This window comes from Triturus cristatus, chromosome 3_1, assembly GCF_964204655.1.
Source record: "Triturus cristatus chromosome 3_1, aTriCri1.1, whole genome shotgun sequence".
NCBI lineage: Eukaryota > Metazoa > Chordata > Amphibia > Caudata > Salamandridae > Triturus > Triturus cristatus.
Genome location: NC_140583.1, coordinates 445,153,127 through 445,172,183, shown reverse-complemented (window position 1 = coordinate 445,172,183; position 19,057 = coordinate 445,153,127). Strand labels below are relative to the sequence as shown.

The 19,057-nt window shown below is 43.8% G+C and overlaps 1 protein-coding gene across 2 annotated transcripts in view; it reads right to left on the bottom strand.

The window, feature by feature from the left end:
• Nucleotides 1-19,057, bottom strand: part of TRPM7 (transient receptor potential cation channel subfamily M member 7) — a 2,096,104-nt gene that overhangs the window by 1,520,338 nt on the left and 556,709 nt on the right. For both annotated transcript variants that reach the window (XM_085644243.1, XM_085644244.1), the window contains exon 10: nucleotides 11,199-11,271. In XM_085644243.1, the coding sequence (XP_085500369.1) occupies nucleotides 11,199-11,271 (73 nt within the window). The remainder of the gene's footprint in view (nucleotides 1-11,198; nucleotides 11,272-19,057) is intronic.

The window sequence follows — 19,057 nt, the reverse complement described above, 5'->3', positions numbered from 1 at the left end:
AATATCTATCATAATATTGTGACCATGTACAGTGGGGGATGTTACCAGGGGTGGTTTGAGAACAGGCCCTATGCGAAGGCCACGCACAACAAGGAAAGGATAACATTTCACAGAAGTTGGATGTAGCATATCCTAAAAAACAGAAATTCACTGAAAAAAACGACAATTGAAGTGTAGCTACAGTTAGGTTTGTTAAACCACTTTAACATTTTTTCCCAAATAAATCTTCTGAAATTCAGCCAGAAAAATCACGGTTAAAGTAAAGTGTTTGGTTACAAAACAAAACATAAAAACCACTGAAATTCTCCAGGCCCTAGGAAAACGGGTTTGCAAACCCTCTGTTGACTATCTGTCCAAACAGCTCTAACTTTTTAACTCTTCCCAGCGCAACTTTCTGTCATTTCTCAAAAGCTGCTAGAGTTACACCAAACCAATCAAAGGCACTACCATAAATTCTACTTTCATGTGTTTCCTAATTGTAATTTCTGGCTTAACAGTGAAACAAAAAGGAAAATCTGCTTGCTTGTAAAACTATCTCTTCATCATGCATATTCTCTCACATAATACTTTGGTTCCACCCCTTTCAACCACGCGCTTCTTTGGGTGAACCCTCCACGGCCATTGGCTCCACACGATGTTAATCACATCTTGCTCTCAGCCCACAGTATATTGGGGAGGCTTAGATTTTTTTCCCATTACATTTTGTATTTGTGTACATCATAGACACAAACATATTACGGCAGGCAAAGCAGTAGGTCACTCAACCCAACAGATAGCTTACCAGATGAAGAGAGAACTTGATACAAGAGATTATTTGTCCATATTTTGTTTGACATTTACAACTTACTTAAAAAAATATATTGTAGAGACAGCTCAGGGATATAGAAAATCGTATAACTCAATCCTCGATTATTAACAGCTGGCACCCAAAACTTTAAAAGCAGCAGATTGGAGCTGAACATGTGTCTAGTTCACTCTAAAACCTGGACGAGTAATGGGCAGCTTAATACCAACCAGATCTGCATGGACCAGCAGTGATTCCTGCAATCTGGAAGCGGGAGTTGCTAGTCTCCCCAAAGCTGACACCTAGCCGAAGAGAGGCACCAGAAACCCTTGCACCTGTATCTGCCTGCCATTAGTGCTGATGAAGGCACTGTACACAGCAAAAGAAGACACCAGAGGACCCTTGAAAGGTAGCTTTGTGATGCTTTGGTAACTAATTCCTTGAGTCACAGAGGAGAAGTGTAGGAGCCAAGAACCAGTAGAAAAAGTGCAGGACAGCAATCATTTGAATATGGATTCTGACTGAAAAGTAGTCACCACTGAACCAATGTGAACTCTGCTTCTCTGAAGGGAACACTATACGTGCCAAACATCCATAAACCCTACATTCGACACAGTGTCAATGGCAGTGGGATCAACCCTCCGGTGGGCTCTGAAGGATGTCTAAAACCACAATCCAGGGCTCAAACAACCAATGTTAGTGCGCTATGCAGAGGAATAGAATTAGCAGGCCCTTGGATCAGAGTTTGATATCAGATCCATGTCAGGTCTAGGTGTCTGTAGTCCCAAACACAACAAACAAGAAAAATATGCCCAGGACCCTACAATGGTTGGACTATCATTCAACATACACTTTGTTTGGTTTATAAATAAACCATAAACGTACACAATCATAAAGATACATAATCTTGGAATACATAAAAGCCAGCGATACAGTGCCACCAAATACATTTTAAGGTACACAAATAATTATAGAAAACATATTTCAAACCACACAATTCTAAAACTAGATACAGAGATCAAAAGAATAAAAAGCATCATGAGTGCCTCAGTTAGTCAAAGTGCATAGTGCCTCGTAATCGCACAGCTGAGCGGCGGAATAACCTTACACAGGAACCGGCCTCTTCATCTGAAAGTTGTTGACGGTAACGGTAGGCCTAAATAGCTCTTGGTATAAATATTATAAAATTCACAAAAAAAGAGGAAGCGTAGAATCGATTGGTTAGAATCATTATTACATGGGCATACTTTGCTTTCTAGTTTTTGCTGATATCCAAGAGGAAAGCAAAGCAAATATTCACTCATGTCGGCTCTAAAGCGGAACAATAATTGACACACCCAATATCCTCTAGTATTCCGTAAGTAACTAGTAAGGGAAGTTTAAGGATTTAGGTGCAAATAACCTACAACGGATGCTTTCAAACATTCCGCGGTTTCCCTATCCACTTGTAACTAAGCTAGCAATAATGCTTGTACTTGCTTTCTGTCATTAAAAGCACATGATGGCCTATCAGTAAAAATCTGAGTTAAACCAATCTCATTTAATTATTTTTGACATACGCCAGCCATGCAATTGAAAGACCCTTGTCACATACAGTCGTTTACTATATCCCTAGTTAATGCTGCCTCCTCTTTCTTACCAACAGAAAGCCACAATAGGGGGAGGGGGGGGTTAATGTGAATGTAAATCGCTGAGATAGTTTACGTACAATTCCTTGTGGCAAATATAGTCATGTGTAAATGGGGGTAGGAGTGGGGGGGGGGTTGAGGGGGAGGGGCACCCAGAATGTTTCCAAGAAAGCGATTTTCTTCCCTCCGCAGTGTTTCATGATGATTTAAACCCCAAATTTCTGCCCCATATGATGCTATTGGGTTGCATTGGGCAGTGTAAATATGCAACAGTGGGGTAAGTGACCTGCCCCTAAGAAGGGACCCTACAGCTCTAGACAATTTCGCTCTGCGCATTGATATATGTGGTGTCCAGGAGGATGATGAGCTAAAGGACACATCTAGATAGGAAAAAGTACCAATACTTGTAAAGCGATTGCTGCCTGCTTGAATACTCCTGAGTTTAGTGAGCTTGGGACCACAAGTTATGATGATAGATTCAGCGTAATTTGTTGTCAATTCTAGATCAGCTGTCTAATGTACGAATGATTGCACTAACAAACGCAGTGTTTGGGAGTGCAAGCAATAAGTAAGGCATCATCCGCATATAACAAGACTGGTAGCAGAGCCCCGTTTATTTTGGGGACATCAAGGCTGCTTAATATTAGCTCTGGGGCAAGTTTGTTAATGTGAAGAATGAAGAACAATGGGACGGGCATGCACCCTTGGTAGACTGCAACCGATGCAAATTTAATTCGATACCTCACCATTTTGACCAAGCCTAACCTTGGCCTTGGCACTGGTGTGTATTGATACAAGTGAGTGCACTAAATTAGCATCCAGCCCCATCTCAAAAAGCAACTGCCACATCTTTAACCGGTTGACACTGTCAAAGGCCAGTGACAAATCCATAAAGGCAAGGTAAATGGGAGACTGCTTGGCCACTGAGTATTTTCCAGTAATTAGTTTCAGATTTAAGCATTGTTCCACTGTACCAATGCCAATGCGAAACCCGTACTGACATACGATTAAGATGTTATTCTCTTGAATCCATTCCAATATCCTGTTGTACAGGATTCGTTCAAGGATTTTGGATGGAATATCGATCAATGAAATGGAGTAATAATGCGGCTTAGAATGATCACCTTTTAAAAAAAATTGGAATGATCACTGAGCTACCTCATGAAGTTGGTATGGTCTGGTTGCTCAAGGTATTTAAAATGCTTGTCAACATGGGTGCCCATAGTTCTATATTACTTTTGATTAAATCAATTGGAACACCATCTAGCCCTGGAGCTTTCCCCCCTACTCTGCTGTATGACAATGGTTACTTCCTGCAATGAAACTTGTATTGATAGGGAACAATACAATGTTAGTGACATCATGGGAGATACATCTGAGGCTTGGTACATCGTAAAAATTTGGCCTCCAAGGCTGTGTTATCTATATAATAACTAATGGTGGTGGTTGTTCTTTGAATTAGGGTGGGAATACTCGAAACTGCTCTCGAGAAAGATGTGCCGTCATTCGAGAGAGCCAAGTGTAACAATGTATCTAACTGTTGACAAATAACTTTGTTCTGCCTCCTAGCCGTCACTATTTCGTATTTGGTTCTGCAAGACAACTAAGGCAATGCGATCTCTCGGTGTCTCGTTTAGAGCCTTGTGTAGGAGATGGTTAGCCCAGGAACACTCATGGTCAAACCAACCTGGGGCTTGCTGCACTGGTCCGGGGGGCTTGGAAAGGAACTGGCGAATTCTGGAACATATAGAGACAAAAGAATTATCTACTGCTCTTTGACCATCAACCTCCTCTTCCAGACATTCCATAACTACATTGCTGTTCTCAGAGATTACCCTTCCTAAGAAATTCAGGGAGTCTAGGGTTGTCTGTTTATGAAGATTGGTGACTAAGCCCTGCAAAGGTTTGAGAATCACCCTAATGAAAAGTCAAGGGCTATTTCTATTGGGTTGTGATCCCCGAAATCTCTGTTAATGACAGTACCATATTGCAGCTGGTTAATTAAATGTTGAGATACAAATATATAAATCAATAATTGAGGAACAATTTCTCACCTATAGGTAAGCAACCCCAGGTGATTGGTGCCAGCAACATTTGTTACATTGACCAAATCAGCAGAGATAAGAAAGGCTTCCATCTCTTTGGCTCTCATGTCCATTCCTATGCAACTGTCTGGCCAGCTCCCCCATGGGTATCGGACAGTTGGGCATTGAAATCTCCAGAGAGACATAAATGCGTTTGTGAGCCTTTTAGTACTCTTCTCTCCACAATTGGAGACATACAAACATGCCCGGAAAGCACCGATTAGGCACACTGGAAAATTCATTCTAATAAATATGGATGAGATATAAAGACAGACTCCTAAAGAAGAATCACCTGCTTGCTGTGTTTTACAGCCTCCACATCACAGCCTAGTAGCACGGTTAACTGAGGCCACCGACGCTCGGCCTGAGCGAGACGGGATAGTTGGTACACTAAAACACACGTAGCCTTCGGACACATGGGATTTGTTTCCCAAGTTTCCTGCAGTAGCAGACTATCATATGGTTTGATAAAAGTATGCCAACCCGGCAGGGCCATCTGTGTGTGTATACCGGTGACATTCCAACTCAATATTCGAAGAGGACGACCATTGTCTGTCATTGGACCAGCTGTCAAAGACTTTCCCAATGAGGGCGGATTTACCATTGCCACTATATTTTCAGGCATAATCGCAGTCTGTGCTTGAAAGGAGGGCTGCTGTAATGCACTTTGATAACTACTTATGGCCCTCTCCCCATACGATTTAACAATGTCCTCTGGCGGGCTGGGCACATGTCAATCGATCACGTTACAATCAGAAAGCACTGCATATCTGTTGTTGCAGGGAAAGCTTTGGAATTCCGGAGGTTGAATTGTGTGTGCTGGTAGGTGGCCCGCCCAGCACCCTTTTAGGGGGCTTATTAAAGTACCCAAGCGGTAAGGTGACGATATTAGATCTCTTCCGTGTCATCCTGATGTTTGTGATAAGAAGTTTCTCCACAGGACCGGGGCGTTTAAAATTCATAACTATTCAGTCTCCTATATCTTTTATCGAGGGGCCAACCCAATTCAATTAACGAGTTCAAACCCCCAAACATAATCTGCGCTCAGTTAAGATTATTTTAGTAGATACAACCTATAGCTCTCTCACACATGGCATCAATGCTCGAGGGTTTGTCGGGGAATGTGGTGTTCCCACAGCGCTAAGTAATTTAAAAAGCAAAGAAGGGAGAATGCTTACCTAATATTGCTGGGCAAAAAAGTTTTTCAATCATTGTGCACGTCAGAGGGGTGGCTCAGCCATGGACGGATGCAGATGGGCCCACCCTTGGACAGGGCACGCCCCAACGTGTCCTGCATGGCACGTGTACATAAGCCTTAAAATGCTCCTCCTGGCCCAATCCGAGCAGCCTGGTCGCCTCCTGGTGGGAAGCTGCCGCTCTGGCTTGTGGTTATTTGTTAGCCCTGCGGGCCACTGGTCAGCAGCGCTCTCTCTCCTATACACAGGAACAGACTTAGCAGGCCCTTGGAACAGAGTTTGATATCAGATCCATGTGAGCTACCTGTGTCTACAGTCCCAAACACAACAAACAAGAAAAATACCCCAGGACCCTACTATGTTATGGTTGGACTATTAACACTATTACATTTATATACACAGTGAGAGCATTCCAAAGGTTTAGAGACCATCTATACACGTCACCTGAGGCTTGAGCCGGGTAGACATTGTCAGAGTTAATCAAGGCAGCTCGTACTCTGTTTTAATTCCGCTTTTTTTAAATCATTTAAGAATTTTAAGTATTTTAGCATTTTACTGTGTGGATACTTAATTTACTTGTACCTCGTGTGTGCCCTGCCCCTCGCAGGTCCATACATCACACCGCTAACCGCCATTGGTTGAAAGGAGGCTGGTTGGCGCTCTAGTGTTTGCTCCTGCAGGCTATTTAGCCGGATGCTGGAGCAAACGCGCAGCGGACGCGCGCAGCGGGCGCGCCGCTGGCGCGCCGAAGGCGCGCCAAAGGCAAGCCCGTCTGCGCCCGTCCGCGCACGATCAGCGACCAGCGCCAGCCCGAATGTCGGCCTTACTAGTAAAGCAGCAACACGGCAGACATACTCAAGCTCTCAGCTGCATGATCTTAACAGTAAGTCTCACAACACTGGTTGTATTGGTCTATTCCCAAACACACTCCAAGGAATAGACCAGATATCATGCCCTAACTGTAACGGAAGGATTCTACTATACCACCAAGGTGTGTCAATGAAGACACAGATCAGCCATAACATAATTAGGGGAGCGCACGAAAACAAAACATTTAAATGCCTGCTGCTAAATACTAGATCACTAGTCAAACACAGTCTGGAGTGCGCGCAGTTTATAGAAAATGAAAAAATTAAAATCGCTTTTTTTACGGAGACCTGGATGAATGAGGCTTCAGGGCCAGATCTGGTCAAAGCCACTCCACCCGGATATAGTTGTCATTCCCTTAACAGGGCGAACAAGAAAGGAGGGGGGCTTGCAGTAATTTTTCATGAGTCATTGAAGGCCATGTTTAAGGGTTCAATAACACCGGACTGTGAAGCAATGGACTTCTGTTTCTATCTCTCTCAACGCGATACGTTCAAAGGGACTCTGGTATACAGGCCCCCTGGCCCTAAATTTCAGTTTTTCTCGCATGCCTCCAGTTGGATCGAAAATGAACTTGGTTCAAAGTCCTATACGATTTTAGGGGATTTCAACTTTCATTTAGAAAAAGAAGGAGACCCAGACACTAATATTTTAATCGACCTAATGAATTCAAGTGATTTGAAACAGATGGTCCAGGGGCCCACACACAAAGCAGGGCACACCCTAGATGGAATTTTTTCTAACAATGAACAACTCACGTTCTTGGACACTTTTCCCGTGATCTGGTCTGATCATAATGCAGTATTATTCTCTGTCACTTCTCCCTCTCCTGACCCAGCTCTAGGTAAAACCTCATTTCGGCGATATCGCTCCTGGGGGAAGGTAAACGGACAGGAATTAAACAACTTATTAGGTGCCACCATTCCTACCCTCCCCTCTAATCTAGAAGACGCCGCCAGATGCTACCATAGTTGGGTGGAAGCCGCCAGTAATAAGCTGGCCCCACAAAAAATATGCAAGAACACGAGGAAACGACCAACGTCCCCATGGTATTCACCAGAACTTAAAGAAAAAAAACTCAGATGCAAATTACTTGAAAGAAACTGGAGGAGGAATTATGATGAAGCAGAAAAATCATTATACAAGGAGTGCATTAAGGAATACAAAAACTTGGTGCTCACAACGAAACAAGAATTCTTTGCCCTCAAAATCAATGAGAATATAAACTCATCTAAAGAACTATTTAAAACAGTTATGATGTTGGCTCACCCTGTTCCCCCTCCTCCAATCTCCTCCCAAGAACTCTGCGACAGGATAGCCAATCACTTGTTTGATAAGGTAAATGCGATATTTTCAACCTTCTCACAACTACCTCAAAAACCCCAACCAAGTACGTCTAATCAGAATAACGCTAATGCCCCACTAAACCAGCTACTCCAGTTTGCCCCCATTTCAGTACCAGAACTAGGGAAACTAATGACTAAAATAAAATCAGGCTCTCCACTGGACCCATGTCCGGCATCTGTACTCAAACTCGCCCTCGAGCCAGTGACAAAATTTCTAACATCCATAATTAATGCGATGTTTACAAAAGGCTACTTCCCTTTGGCTTGGAAAACAGCATCTATCCTACCGCTCCTGAAAAAACCTCAACTGGATAATAATGACCCTAACAACTTTAGGCCCATATCCAGGCTTCCGTTTCCGGCTAAAATCGTTGAAAAAATTATGAATATTCAACTTAGCAACTTTTTGGAGACAGGTCAGCTGCTGGATCCTACTCAATATGGCTTTCGAGCGGGTCACAGCACAGAAACGGCACTCCTCAAATCGACGGAAGAGATCAGGGCCACCCTCGATAAAGGAGGAAAAGCGGCACTGATCATGTTGGATCTATCAGCAGCCTTTGATACGGTTCATCACGGGCTGCTGATGGACCGACTAGAGGAGATCGGTGTTCGTGGTTTGGCTTGGAATTTGATTAAATCCTTTCTGGAAAATAGAGTGCAAACAGTAACTCTGGAAGATTTCTCAGCCAAACCTTTCTCCTTCCCCTGTGGAGTCCCACAGGGCTCGTCCATTAGCCCAACTCTCTTTAATGTATATGTAAAACAGCTAGCCCCTCTGGTGGAATCCTTTGGATTCTCTCTCACCTCCTATGCCGATGATACCCAGATCGTGGTGTCCCTGCAACCGGGTGGTCAGCGCTACACTACCTCTGGGTTTAGGGACTGCATGACAGAGATTGGCAAATGGATGGCTCAAAACTGCCTCAAGTTGAACTCTAGTAAAACGGAGGTGGTCCTCTTTGGGAATGACTTACATTTTTGGACTCCAGAATGGTGGCCAGACTCAATGGGGCCACTTCCGACAGCCAGCAGGAAAGTTAAAAATCTAGGGATAATGATAGACAATCAGTTATCCCACAAAGATCAAGTCAATGCGGTGGCCTCGGCCACCTCATTTACTTTAAAATCCTGCAAAAAGATCTTGCCCCTTCTTCCCAAAGAGAGTCTAAGAACTGTAATATCAGCACTTGTGCTCTCAAAACTAGACTACTGCAATAGCCTGTATTTAAATATGCGGGAAGGGCTTTTGAATAAACTTCAACTGCTTCAAAACGCAGCAGCTCGACTTATCACAGGGATTCCCAAGTATGCTGCCATTTCACCCGAAATTAAAAAATTACACTGGCTTCCAGTAAAAAAACGCATTTTGTTTAAAGCCATGTGCATAGTGCATAGGTCACTCCAGGGCAAGGGGCCCTCATACCTTACCAAGCACATTCACTGGTATAAACCCAGGAGAACATTACGCTCTTCAGAGGCAAAACTGGCCAAAACTGCACCAGCAAAAAAAGCCAACTGGGGTGGTCGGAGCTTCTTGGTTGGAGCCACTACGGCCTGGAATACCTTACCACCACACCTAAGAGGCATTCTGGATCACCTCAGCTTTAGGAAGGCATTAAAAACCTGGCTTTTTGTGCACTAACAGGCAATTAGGCTATCTCACTCACCTGAAGGAGGACTTCCAAACAGCGCCAGGACACCCACGGGTAACAGTTGCGCTATACAAAATTTATAACATAACATAACATATACACAACTAAAAGAGTTTTTCCTGAGCTGTGTGGATGTTTGAACTGCAACAAACGTTTTTTGCACAACAGCTAGATAACCATATATTAGGCCCTGTAGCAATGCGTAAAATACAGTTTAAAAAAAGACTCAGATTACACCCTTAAACTATGCCATCGACAAGAGGACTCGAAAGGATATTAGCCCAATTCAACCTACATGCGGTCATAAGAAGTGTGGAACAAACTCAAAATAATGTCCCTAAAGCTAAAGCTATTTACCTTAACATCTTAGGCCTAGACACCCGCTATTGTTCTTGCCATAGCCTTGTAATTCCCGTAATATTTCAATTTACATATATTAAACTACCAAATACAATAAAACACCAATTAGCCTATCAGAGGCTAGCTTTTCTGACTTGTTTTATTTGTTTGTACTCGAAATAAATGAAAAATGTACAATTAGCAACAATTCAGCATTAACCCTAACCTTGGTGCCTACCAATAACCAGGCAAATATGAAGAAAATACTTAAGGAAAATGAAGACAGATAGACAGCACTGCAAACAAGACTGAAAATGAGAGAGCAACAAGATTGATACCCTAGGATGCTTAGCACTTGCAACAAATAGTTAGATCTTGATGAAAAGCTAACAGAGGATTCTCATGACTGGGAACTGTACAAGTTATGATGAGGAGACGGGAAGCCAGGAGCGCAATTTTAGATTTCAATTCAGACACCTACAATGTGGGACTTCAACATCGTAGAATCTTCACTGATAGTCATAAATGTCAGAATGCAGTAGCAACCTCATCCCCAAAAGACAAAACACAGAGGTGGTGTGGTGCAGTAGTCTGAAGATGTTGTTGAAACGCATATGGATTGAGAGGTGAAGCTCGCTATACAGACTACTTTGAGCTCAGACCAGTTTACCCAGCCTTCAATTGCCTTACCTCCAAAATGGTACTTAAGTTCTAACATGGACCACTTACCGCTCGAGACAATGGTGCAGAGACTGTAGACTTGACTGGGCTTAGTAACAGATTTTTTAAATAGAACCGCTCAATATAAGCATTGATGAACATCAGTAAAGTTGACTTAACTCGTTAATTGTGTATGCAAGCAAAAGAAAATCATCGGAAAACGTTCACAGTATGAATCATTAGTACACACATTGCATGTCACCGTACCAGCAAGAATAGGTCTGATGTATTAAATCTGCATGCAGGAGATAATGACAACAGAAGTACGGCACCACTAAAAATGTAGTGATCTAGCATCCCCATCACCAATGCAGAATTCTGATTTAAAGAAGGAAAAACTTGCCTAAAAAATATAGATTTTCTTTGTGTATCATTTGTAAATAAACACCTCAGGGTTAATATAATTGCTAAAATTGTGAGCTGCTAAACTTTATCTTTCCTATCACAGAACTTTAAACGCAAAGCTGCTGTATCTTGTTTTTTGATTTGTCATTACAAAAACATTTGAAAAGGCCATTTTTAAGACATGCATTGCTATTTTTTATGAACACACCGGAAAAAAATAGAAAACTTATTTACCTTTCAAAAGTGCTGTAAGAATTGCAACATCAATATCCTGGTGTTCTTCTGATCCTATATGGAATACTGTAATCTATTAAAAAAATAACATGAACATGATAATCGAGGTCATACAATTACACAAAGAAAACGTTTACTTTTACTATAACTACTGGCTTGCACCTGTAAGAATCAGATGCTATCCATATTTCTGCCATTTATTGTTGGGTCAGGAAACTTAGAAGCTGCTCTTCTCAAGAGTCTTTTACTTTTCCACAGGCCTGACTCGAAGACTTGTAATCACAAAACCATGTAGACCTGAAGCCCTGGTGTACACTTTAGACTTATTTGCCAAGAGTGTTGTCTATGTTCTCGTGGAACATATAACTGCTATTCTCTTCTACAGCACACAGGGAGGGAGAAGGCTACATGTGAACATCCAACAGAAATAACTGCAAATGAATGGTTATAGCTAAGGCATATCTTATAATTTTATCACTGTAGATTGTCAAGCTACGTAAATACTGTGAAGAAGTGAACTCTTCCCGTAGGTGATAGGAGAGTGGAGGGCGCAGACACAAATAATGATTTTACATCTGCCTTACAGTACACAGTATTCCTCCTAATTTTGATAGAAATACAATAGTGTTTTTTGAACGAGTGGACAAAGATCTGCGCTCTCAGGATGGATAAACTGTATATCCTATACTGTGAATATAAGTGTGAGCTATCTTGTGTGAACATCAACTAAATTCCTATTTATCTACTCCTTTGTGAATGTTTATGATCTATAGGTTGTTGACTACCTCATGATCTGGTGGCTTGATAGGCAGCCCCTTTTTTTTTTTTTAGTTTTTTTTTTTTTAGAACAAAGTCAATATTTCGTTGAGGCTAGCTCTCCTTTCAAGGACAATACTTGATTTGGGGTCAGATCTAGCCCCAAGACCACACAGGAACGTTTTTCTACCTTTACATTGTAAATCACTACGCCACTGGTAAGTTCTAGCAATTTAAATTAACTGTTCTGTGATATTGATAAAAACTATACCAATGCTTATAATGGTACACTCGCATATTATCAAATTTGCCGGTCACAAACTCTCCATCAACCCAGACTCAGAAATACATGATCAGGCAAGCTCTGCAACCTAGGCCCACGGTAACCGACTTGACGGGTCACAGGTGGGGTGGCATGCAGCCGGTGGAGAAGCGTGTGAATAGGAAACTCAGGTCCAACCCCCAGATAAGCGCAGCAACACCACAATCGTCTAGGGAAATTTCCCTCAATAAAGCACACATGGCCAGTGGCACGCGTGCATTTCCAAAATACCATAACGCCAGATGCCATATGGACTTAGAACATTTAGCCAATCAGGACAAAGCACACACAATTACGTGCCCCTTATGCCGGACATCTGGACACAGTACCCACTGGCCCACATTGTGTCAATGCAAGGTCGAGGCCCACATGCACTTGTTGTCTGGGGTCTTTAATTTACAACTCCACAGACATGGCCTACATTCTTTTATCAAACAAGGATCGTCATATGTATTATATGACACCCAAAACTGTAAAAAACTCCCACGGATTGACTGTACTTTGAGACAGTCCTCAGACTTGTTTCTATAAGCTGGACTCCTGGCCGAAGTGGAGTGTTTAATTAAACCAGCTGTTCCAGTTTTGCCAAACACCTTTTGTCTTTTGTTTTTCAAGGTAAATTTATATTCGTGCAACATTTTGGTGAGCCAGATATGAGAGATTGGTACCTTGAGACTGACTGCAGCCAAAAGAAAGGGAACCCGCCCGGATGGATTCACATCTGCACAGCAAGGAAGATAAGCAGATGCCACAATTGATTGGAAGCGCTTATGAATCCGCCGGCCAGAGGTCTGTTCTGAAGCTGTCGTCAGAAGGTAAGAGACCATATCTTTTTATTATTATTATTCTTGTTGTTCATTTGTAAAACGAGACGTTCACATGGCAAGCATCTTGGCACTATGATAATTCATCCAAACAGATCAAAGGACTGGGATAACTGGTACCGACTCCACCCTAAAACGTATTTAGGGTAGAGCCAGGTATTTAGGTCCTTCCTAAAATGAAGTAGGTCTCTGTGTCTTCTAAGGGAGATGGGAAGCTTATTCCAGGCTTGTGCTGCCCTGACTTGGAAAGCTCCCCCCTCCTACCCCGCTTTTCCTAAACCTGGGAACATGTACTAGGCTAGCTGTGGATGATCTCAGCCTCCTTGCTGGTTCATAGTAGGTACATTTATCCTGTAAGAGTCTTAGTCCAGATCCATTTAGGACCTTATGGACTACACATTGCTTTAAAAACGCTTCTCTCTTTCAATAGTAGCAAGTGCAGTTCTTTTAAGATTTCTTTTGCAGAATCAAACCATAATTTATTCAGGGCTAATTTAGCTACTACTACAGGTGTTCTAATAAGTCTTTTAAGCAGGTAATCTTGGATTCCCTGTAAGAGGGCATTACAGTAATCAATCCTGTTTAAGATTGTATACTGTACCACCAGTTTTCTTGCTGGTTGGGAAAGCAAGAGGACAATTTTATGTCAAGACCGGAGGCTAACATTATTGCAGTCTTCTTTATTTTGCTTCCGCACAGCCACTTTACAGAAATCAGAACACTTCAAAAGAAAAATGTGAACCTAGTAAATGGCAAGAAGACTCTGATCTCCCTTCTTTTTTGGCTGCCGCGGATCAGATAAGTTTAACTACCTCATTATGTTAAATATACCAAGTGGTAAGATTGGCGTTGTACACTTGTATGATTGGGGTTACGATGTGTATTCATGATAATATCTGGTCTTGCCGAATTTTGAACTAGAGTGTGATCTTGCCGTTTTGATCTTTATGCATGGTTTGTCAGACTTGGACTGTTTGACTGGTTGTGTTTTTTCTTGCAGATTATTCATCTGACATGTTGTGGTATTAAGTAATTCATTTTGGGTGATATTACTAGACTTGTTGCCTGGGTGGTGGTTGGGCACAAGATCCAAAACCGTCCGTTGTCGCTTAGACGTGCAAAGCCTGCTGTTTGTGCTTTTTGTCGTTTTGCTGTCGGTGGTCGGCGGACCGTGTTTGTGGGAAGTCGCGGTTTCGGAGCGTGTCTACCTGACCTCCGCTAATTACAATAAAAATTAATTAGTCAATTACAGACTTAAATGGAACAATTGTTTCCGCGGACTAGCAGGCAGAAATAATAGAAACCGAAAGAAAATTTCTTTAGCACATCATTCTACATTTGTGACGTTTGTTCGGGAGGCCATTTTAGAATCTTGGGAAACCTCTAATTGCATTATATAGCCAAAAGGAGCCAAAACAAGTTGACAGTTTAGTTTTGCCGATTAAAATTTAGCGCCTGAAACATCTTGTCAGTTACTTTGGGTACGTCTGGGGAGATGGTTAAGGTTTATCTGTGAGAATAAACTGCGAATTTAGAAGGTTTTGGATTAGAAAAAAAATCAATTTCACAAATAAATAAAATACATCAGATGGGGGAGGACAGTCTGAAAGTTTATTGCATAGTTCCTGCGTTGGTTCTATTTGTTTTATGCAGTCTGAGTGGGCGAGATCTTTAACAATCTTGAAAACCTTTTTGTTTTCCTAACTGCATTGGCGACTACTGACTCTTCAAGGAAGCGGTGTGTAGTGTTGAAGAATTTCCTTCTTTTCAAGTTCCTTAATTTCACCCAAGGTGATGATCCTTAGTCTCCAACATTTGACATATGGCAAACTAGGAAGAAGCACAAAAATGTAACCTGAAAGCCCTGCCACTGCCAGAAATCTGGCATGTTACCTATTTTATGTGCCCAAACTGAGTAATTGTAAGGCAGCCTCGAAGGCGTTCCCATGGGGGTCACCTTTTTACGATAGTCAGCACGCTAGGAAGGGTGAATTGGTTGTCGCTTGGACCGCTGTGTCGACACAGATGGTACGCTTGTCCCTGGGTGTGATACAGGGCTGAGGCCTCACTGCTTGGACGCTGGGCGTGATACAGATGGCACGCATAGTTCCTGGGCGTGATATAGGGCCTACACCTGGATCTTATTTTTCTGTCTAAAAGAACTTTCTCAGTAATACCGGTCTCTTAAACAATGTTGGTATTTGAAAGAAGTGAGAGGTGTTGTTCGCTTGGACTGCTAAGCGTGACACAGATGGTACAGTAAGCCCTTGGGTGTTCTTTTCTCCATTAAAAAATTGATTGTTGTTTTCATTGTACCGGAGCCGATATTGCCAGACTAACGGACTCATTTAGTCCTGTGTACCATGCAAGTTTTTGTTTTGTTTTTTAACTGAAGGCAAATGTTGACATACACAGCAATACTCCTACAACCCTGAGGCCGGCTGCATTCACTCTGAAAGGCACGTCCCATCACAGCGTGCCCAACAGTTGTAATGCCATACATTCTGCAAATAATACTTTGTTGTATGTCAAATCCCGTATACGTTTCCCATATGCGAATGCAAAGTTTTCTCATTAGAACTACAAAGGAACCAATACCCTCCCCACAAACTTTGAGGTGTCTGACCAGTCGCTGTCCATAGAGCTATAATCTTACACACTACGCAGTTGTTAAGACCGGATTCAGAAGATACTACACTCCGCCTTCTCCCTATAAGACTTGTGGCTGTCGATTGATAACCATTGTGTCCCCCCCTTTCCAGTCCCATTCTCATCCTGTACCCCTCCAACCCCTCTGTCTGTGGAACCCATCCATCCCCTAAAGACTGTCCCCTAATCTCCTCAGGCAGCAGCAGTGCCAGTATCTGTCCCGTCATTTGTCCCCATCACTATGCCCTCACCGCCCTCTCTAAGATAAGCAGTGTATAGTCCCCAGAAGCTCTTTGGCCTGCTCCGCGGTGGGAGAAGTTCACTAAAATTCTCAGATTGCGTGCAGCAGTAGAGCACGTCCAGAGTCCATTGCGCCACTGTGGGCAAGGGCCCCTGCATCCAGCACATTGGTACCCTGCGCTTTGCCATCAATAATCCCAAGTCCACCAGCTTGCGCGCAGCCTTCGGTAGTTTTCTAGAGTAGCCCAGCAGCGCCACTACTGGGTCAGGGGGGAGCTCCAGCTCCACCATCGCTCCTATCTTTCGAAATATGGCGTCCCAGAATTTGTAAACACCACGGCAATCCCACGCTAAGTGGATAAAGTCCGCCGTCGGGTAGCAGCATCTATCACAAGTCGACCCTCACGTAAGCCATACCTGTGCAATCTTTCTGGCATATAATAGACTCTATTGATATATTTAAAATGGATCAGTATGTTTGCCATGCAGTGATATTCTACGCGTGCCGTCACAGCAATACGCCCACATGGCGTCCTCTATCACAGTGTCCAGATCCCTCTGCCAGGCCAGTCTGGCCTTGGTGTACTGGTGAACTCTCTGTGACATTGCAATGTTGTATAATTTGGAAATTAACTTACGGGGAGATTTAGTTTTGATGAGATACGATAATTCCACAACCTCAGGGGGTTCGACCGCAATGCCCCACTCACCCTGTGTTATTGAAAACGCTGCAGCAAAGTGGGAGCTTCCACCGTGGCCGCAACTTCATCCCATGTTTTATCGACACCATCTGCAAACAGTTCCCCCACCGTGTGGATTCCCAGTGCACGGAGGGCTCGCACCACCCCCCTATCTCTGCAAGGGGACAGCCAAACCGCCCAATCCAAGGGCATCTCCGGAGAGTATAATAAGGCCCCCGCCGTTTGCTGCAATATGTTATTCCATGCATGCCTAGTTGAGTTTAGGGAGTCCAAAAACCCCGTTCTGCGGTCGACCGGCTCAAAGATGACTGGCGGGAGTGGGAGAGGATCGGCAAACAATCCCTCTAGCTTAAGATATGGAACGGATTCCGCACCATTAATCCAACTATGCGCCTGTGCTCCCTGCGCCACTCTATAATACAACTCCAGATCAGGCTCGCCCAGGCCCCCCATATGATAAGGCAATGTCAGCACTCGCCAGCTGACACGAGCCTGCTTGCCCGCCCACGCCAACCGCACCAGAGATTTGAGCCTGGCAAAAAAGGCGCACGGCAGCACTATAGGGACATTAGTAAAAAAGAATAGAAATCTAGGTAGCACCACCATCTTCATAATTGATATCCTACCAACCAGTGACAGAGGAAGCCCGATCCAAGTTTCTACATCATCTTCTAGTTTATCAACCCCCCTCCCATAGTTCTCTCTAAGAACTATTTCAGATTCCGTATGTAACCTAATCCCAAGGTATCTGACCGAATCATCTGACCACTGCAGCGGGTATTCCATCTCGAATGGGGTAGTGGACGGGGTGAGCGGAAAGGCGATGGACTTAGACCAATTGACCTTCAGTCCAGAAAGTACCCCAAAGTGCACCACCTCCCGCAACACCGGAGACAGATTGTTTTCAGGGTCTCGGACGTAGAGCAGGGTGTCATCTGCGTACGTGGAGGCCACTATCTTGTAGGTAGGAAAACTCACTCCCCTAAGGCTATGATATTCCGGGAGTGCACACGCCAAAGGCTCGGCAATCAAGGCATATAGTATTGGCGATAAGGGACAGCCTTGACATGATCCCCACGATATAGGGATAGCGTCTGTGATCAAGTCCCCCAGCCGTATCCTCGCAGTAGGTGCATTGTATAGCACCCCAATCATCTGCAAAAAGACCAGACCCAGTCCCATTCTAGTCAAAACCTGTAGCATGAAAGACCATTCCACCGAGTCGAACGCCTTCTCCATGTCTAGGAAGACAGCAAGCGCCTTAGAATCCCGCCGGACATGTTGCATTGTGCCAAACACCGTACGCAAATTATAAGTGAGGTTTCTACCGGTTACAAACCCTGCCTGCTCCGGAGCGGCCAGCTCCGGAGTTAGCAGGGCCAGGCCCGCGGCCAAGACTTTCGCAAACAACTTAGTGTCCAAGTTGAGCAGGGAGAGCGGTCGGTAAGAGCTGCACTCCTCCGGGGGCTTACCTAGGGCATTTGGCCCGTTACACACATGTCATCAAACAACTCTGATATATGTGGGAGTAGGAGATCTATGAAGGTTTTGTAGAAAGTTACTGTGAGGCCATCCGCACCCGGGGCACTGTTCGCCTTCATACCAGCTAGTGCCTCCAAGATCTCGTCCTTTTCTATGGGGAGGGCCAGGAATTCCCTATGCGAATTAGTCAGGAAGGGTAACTTAATGTGCTCCAGTTCACTATTTACCCATCCATATCGCTCTGACGTGAAGCGTACAGGGTTGAATAATACAATTTGAAGCAATTAGCAATGTCTGCCTCCTCTGTAAGCAGCTCCCCCCCTTCCGATCTGACCTTAGTGATGGAGGTTTTTCCCCGCCGGGCTTTAAGAATATTTGCTAGTACTGAACCAGGCCTGTCGCCCTCTCCATACACTCGTGCTGTGGCATACTTCCCCAGATGTTGCACTTCGTTGTCTTCTGCCTCATGATATTCTTTTAACAATTTCTTTAGCTCTTCTGTAGTGCCCTCTTCTATCCCTGACTGCTGTCTGGTCTCCAATTCCCCCAATTTGCGCTCCAGATTCGACAATCTCTGTCGGATATCTCGAAGCACCCCAGAGTCCTTGTTAATGGCCACCCCTCTGACATACACCTTAAACGCTTCCCAAACCGTTTGAAAACTATCTACTGAACCAATATTGGTGTCAAAAAACGTCACTATCGATTCCGCCATCTCTTCTTTAAAGAGGGGATCCAGTAGAGTATGGGGGAAACCGCCATGTGAATGGAGGTATGGACTTCTTAGGTGTGGACTAGTAGTATAGGAGAATGATCCAATAGGGTACATGGCTGAACCGGACACAAATGGACCTGCGACCTAAGTGACGTTGAAACGAGCCAGTA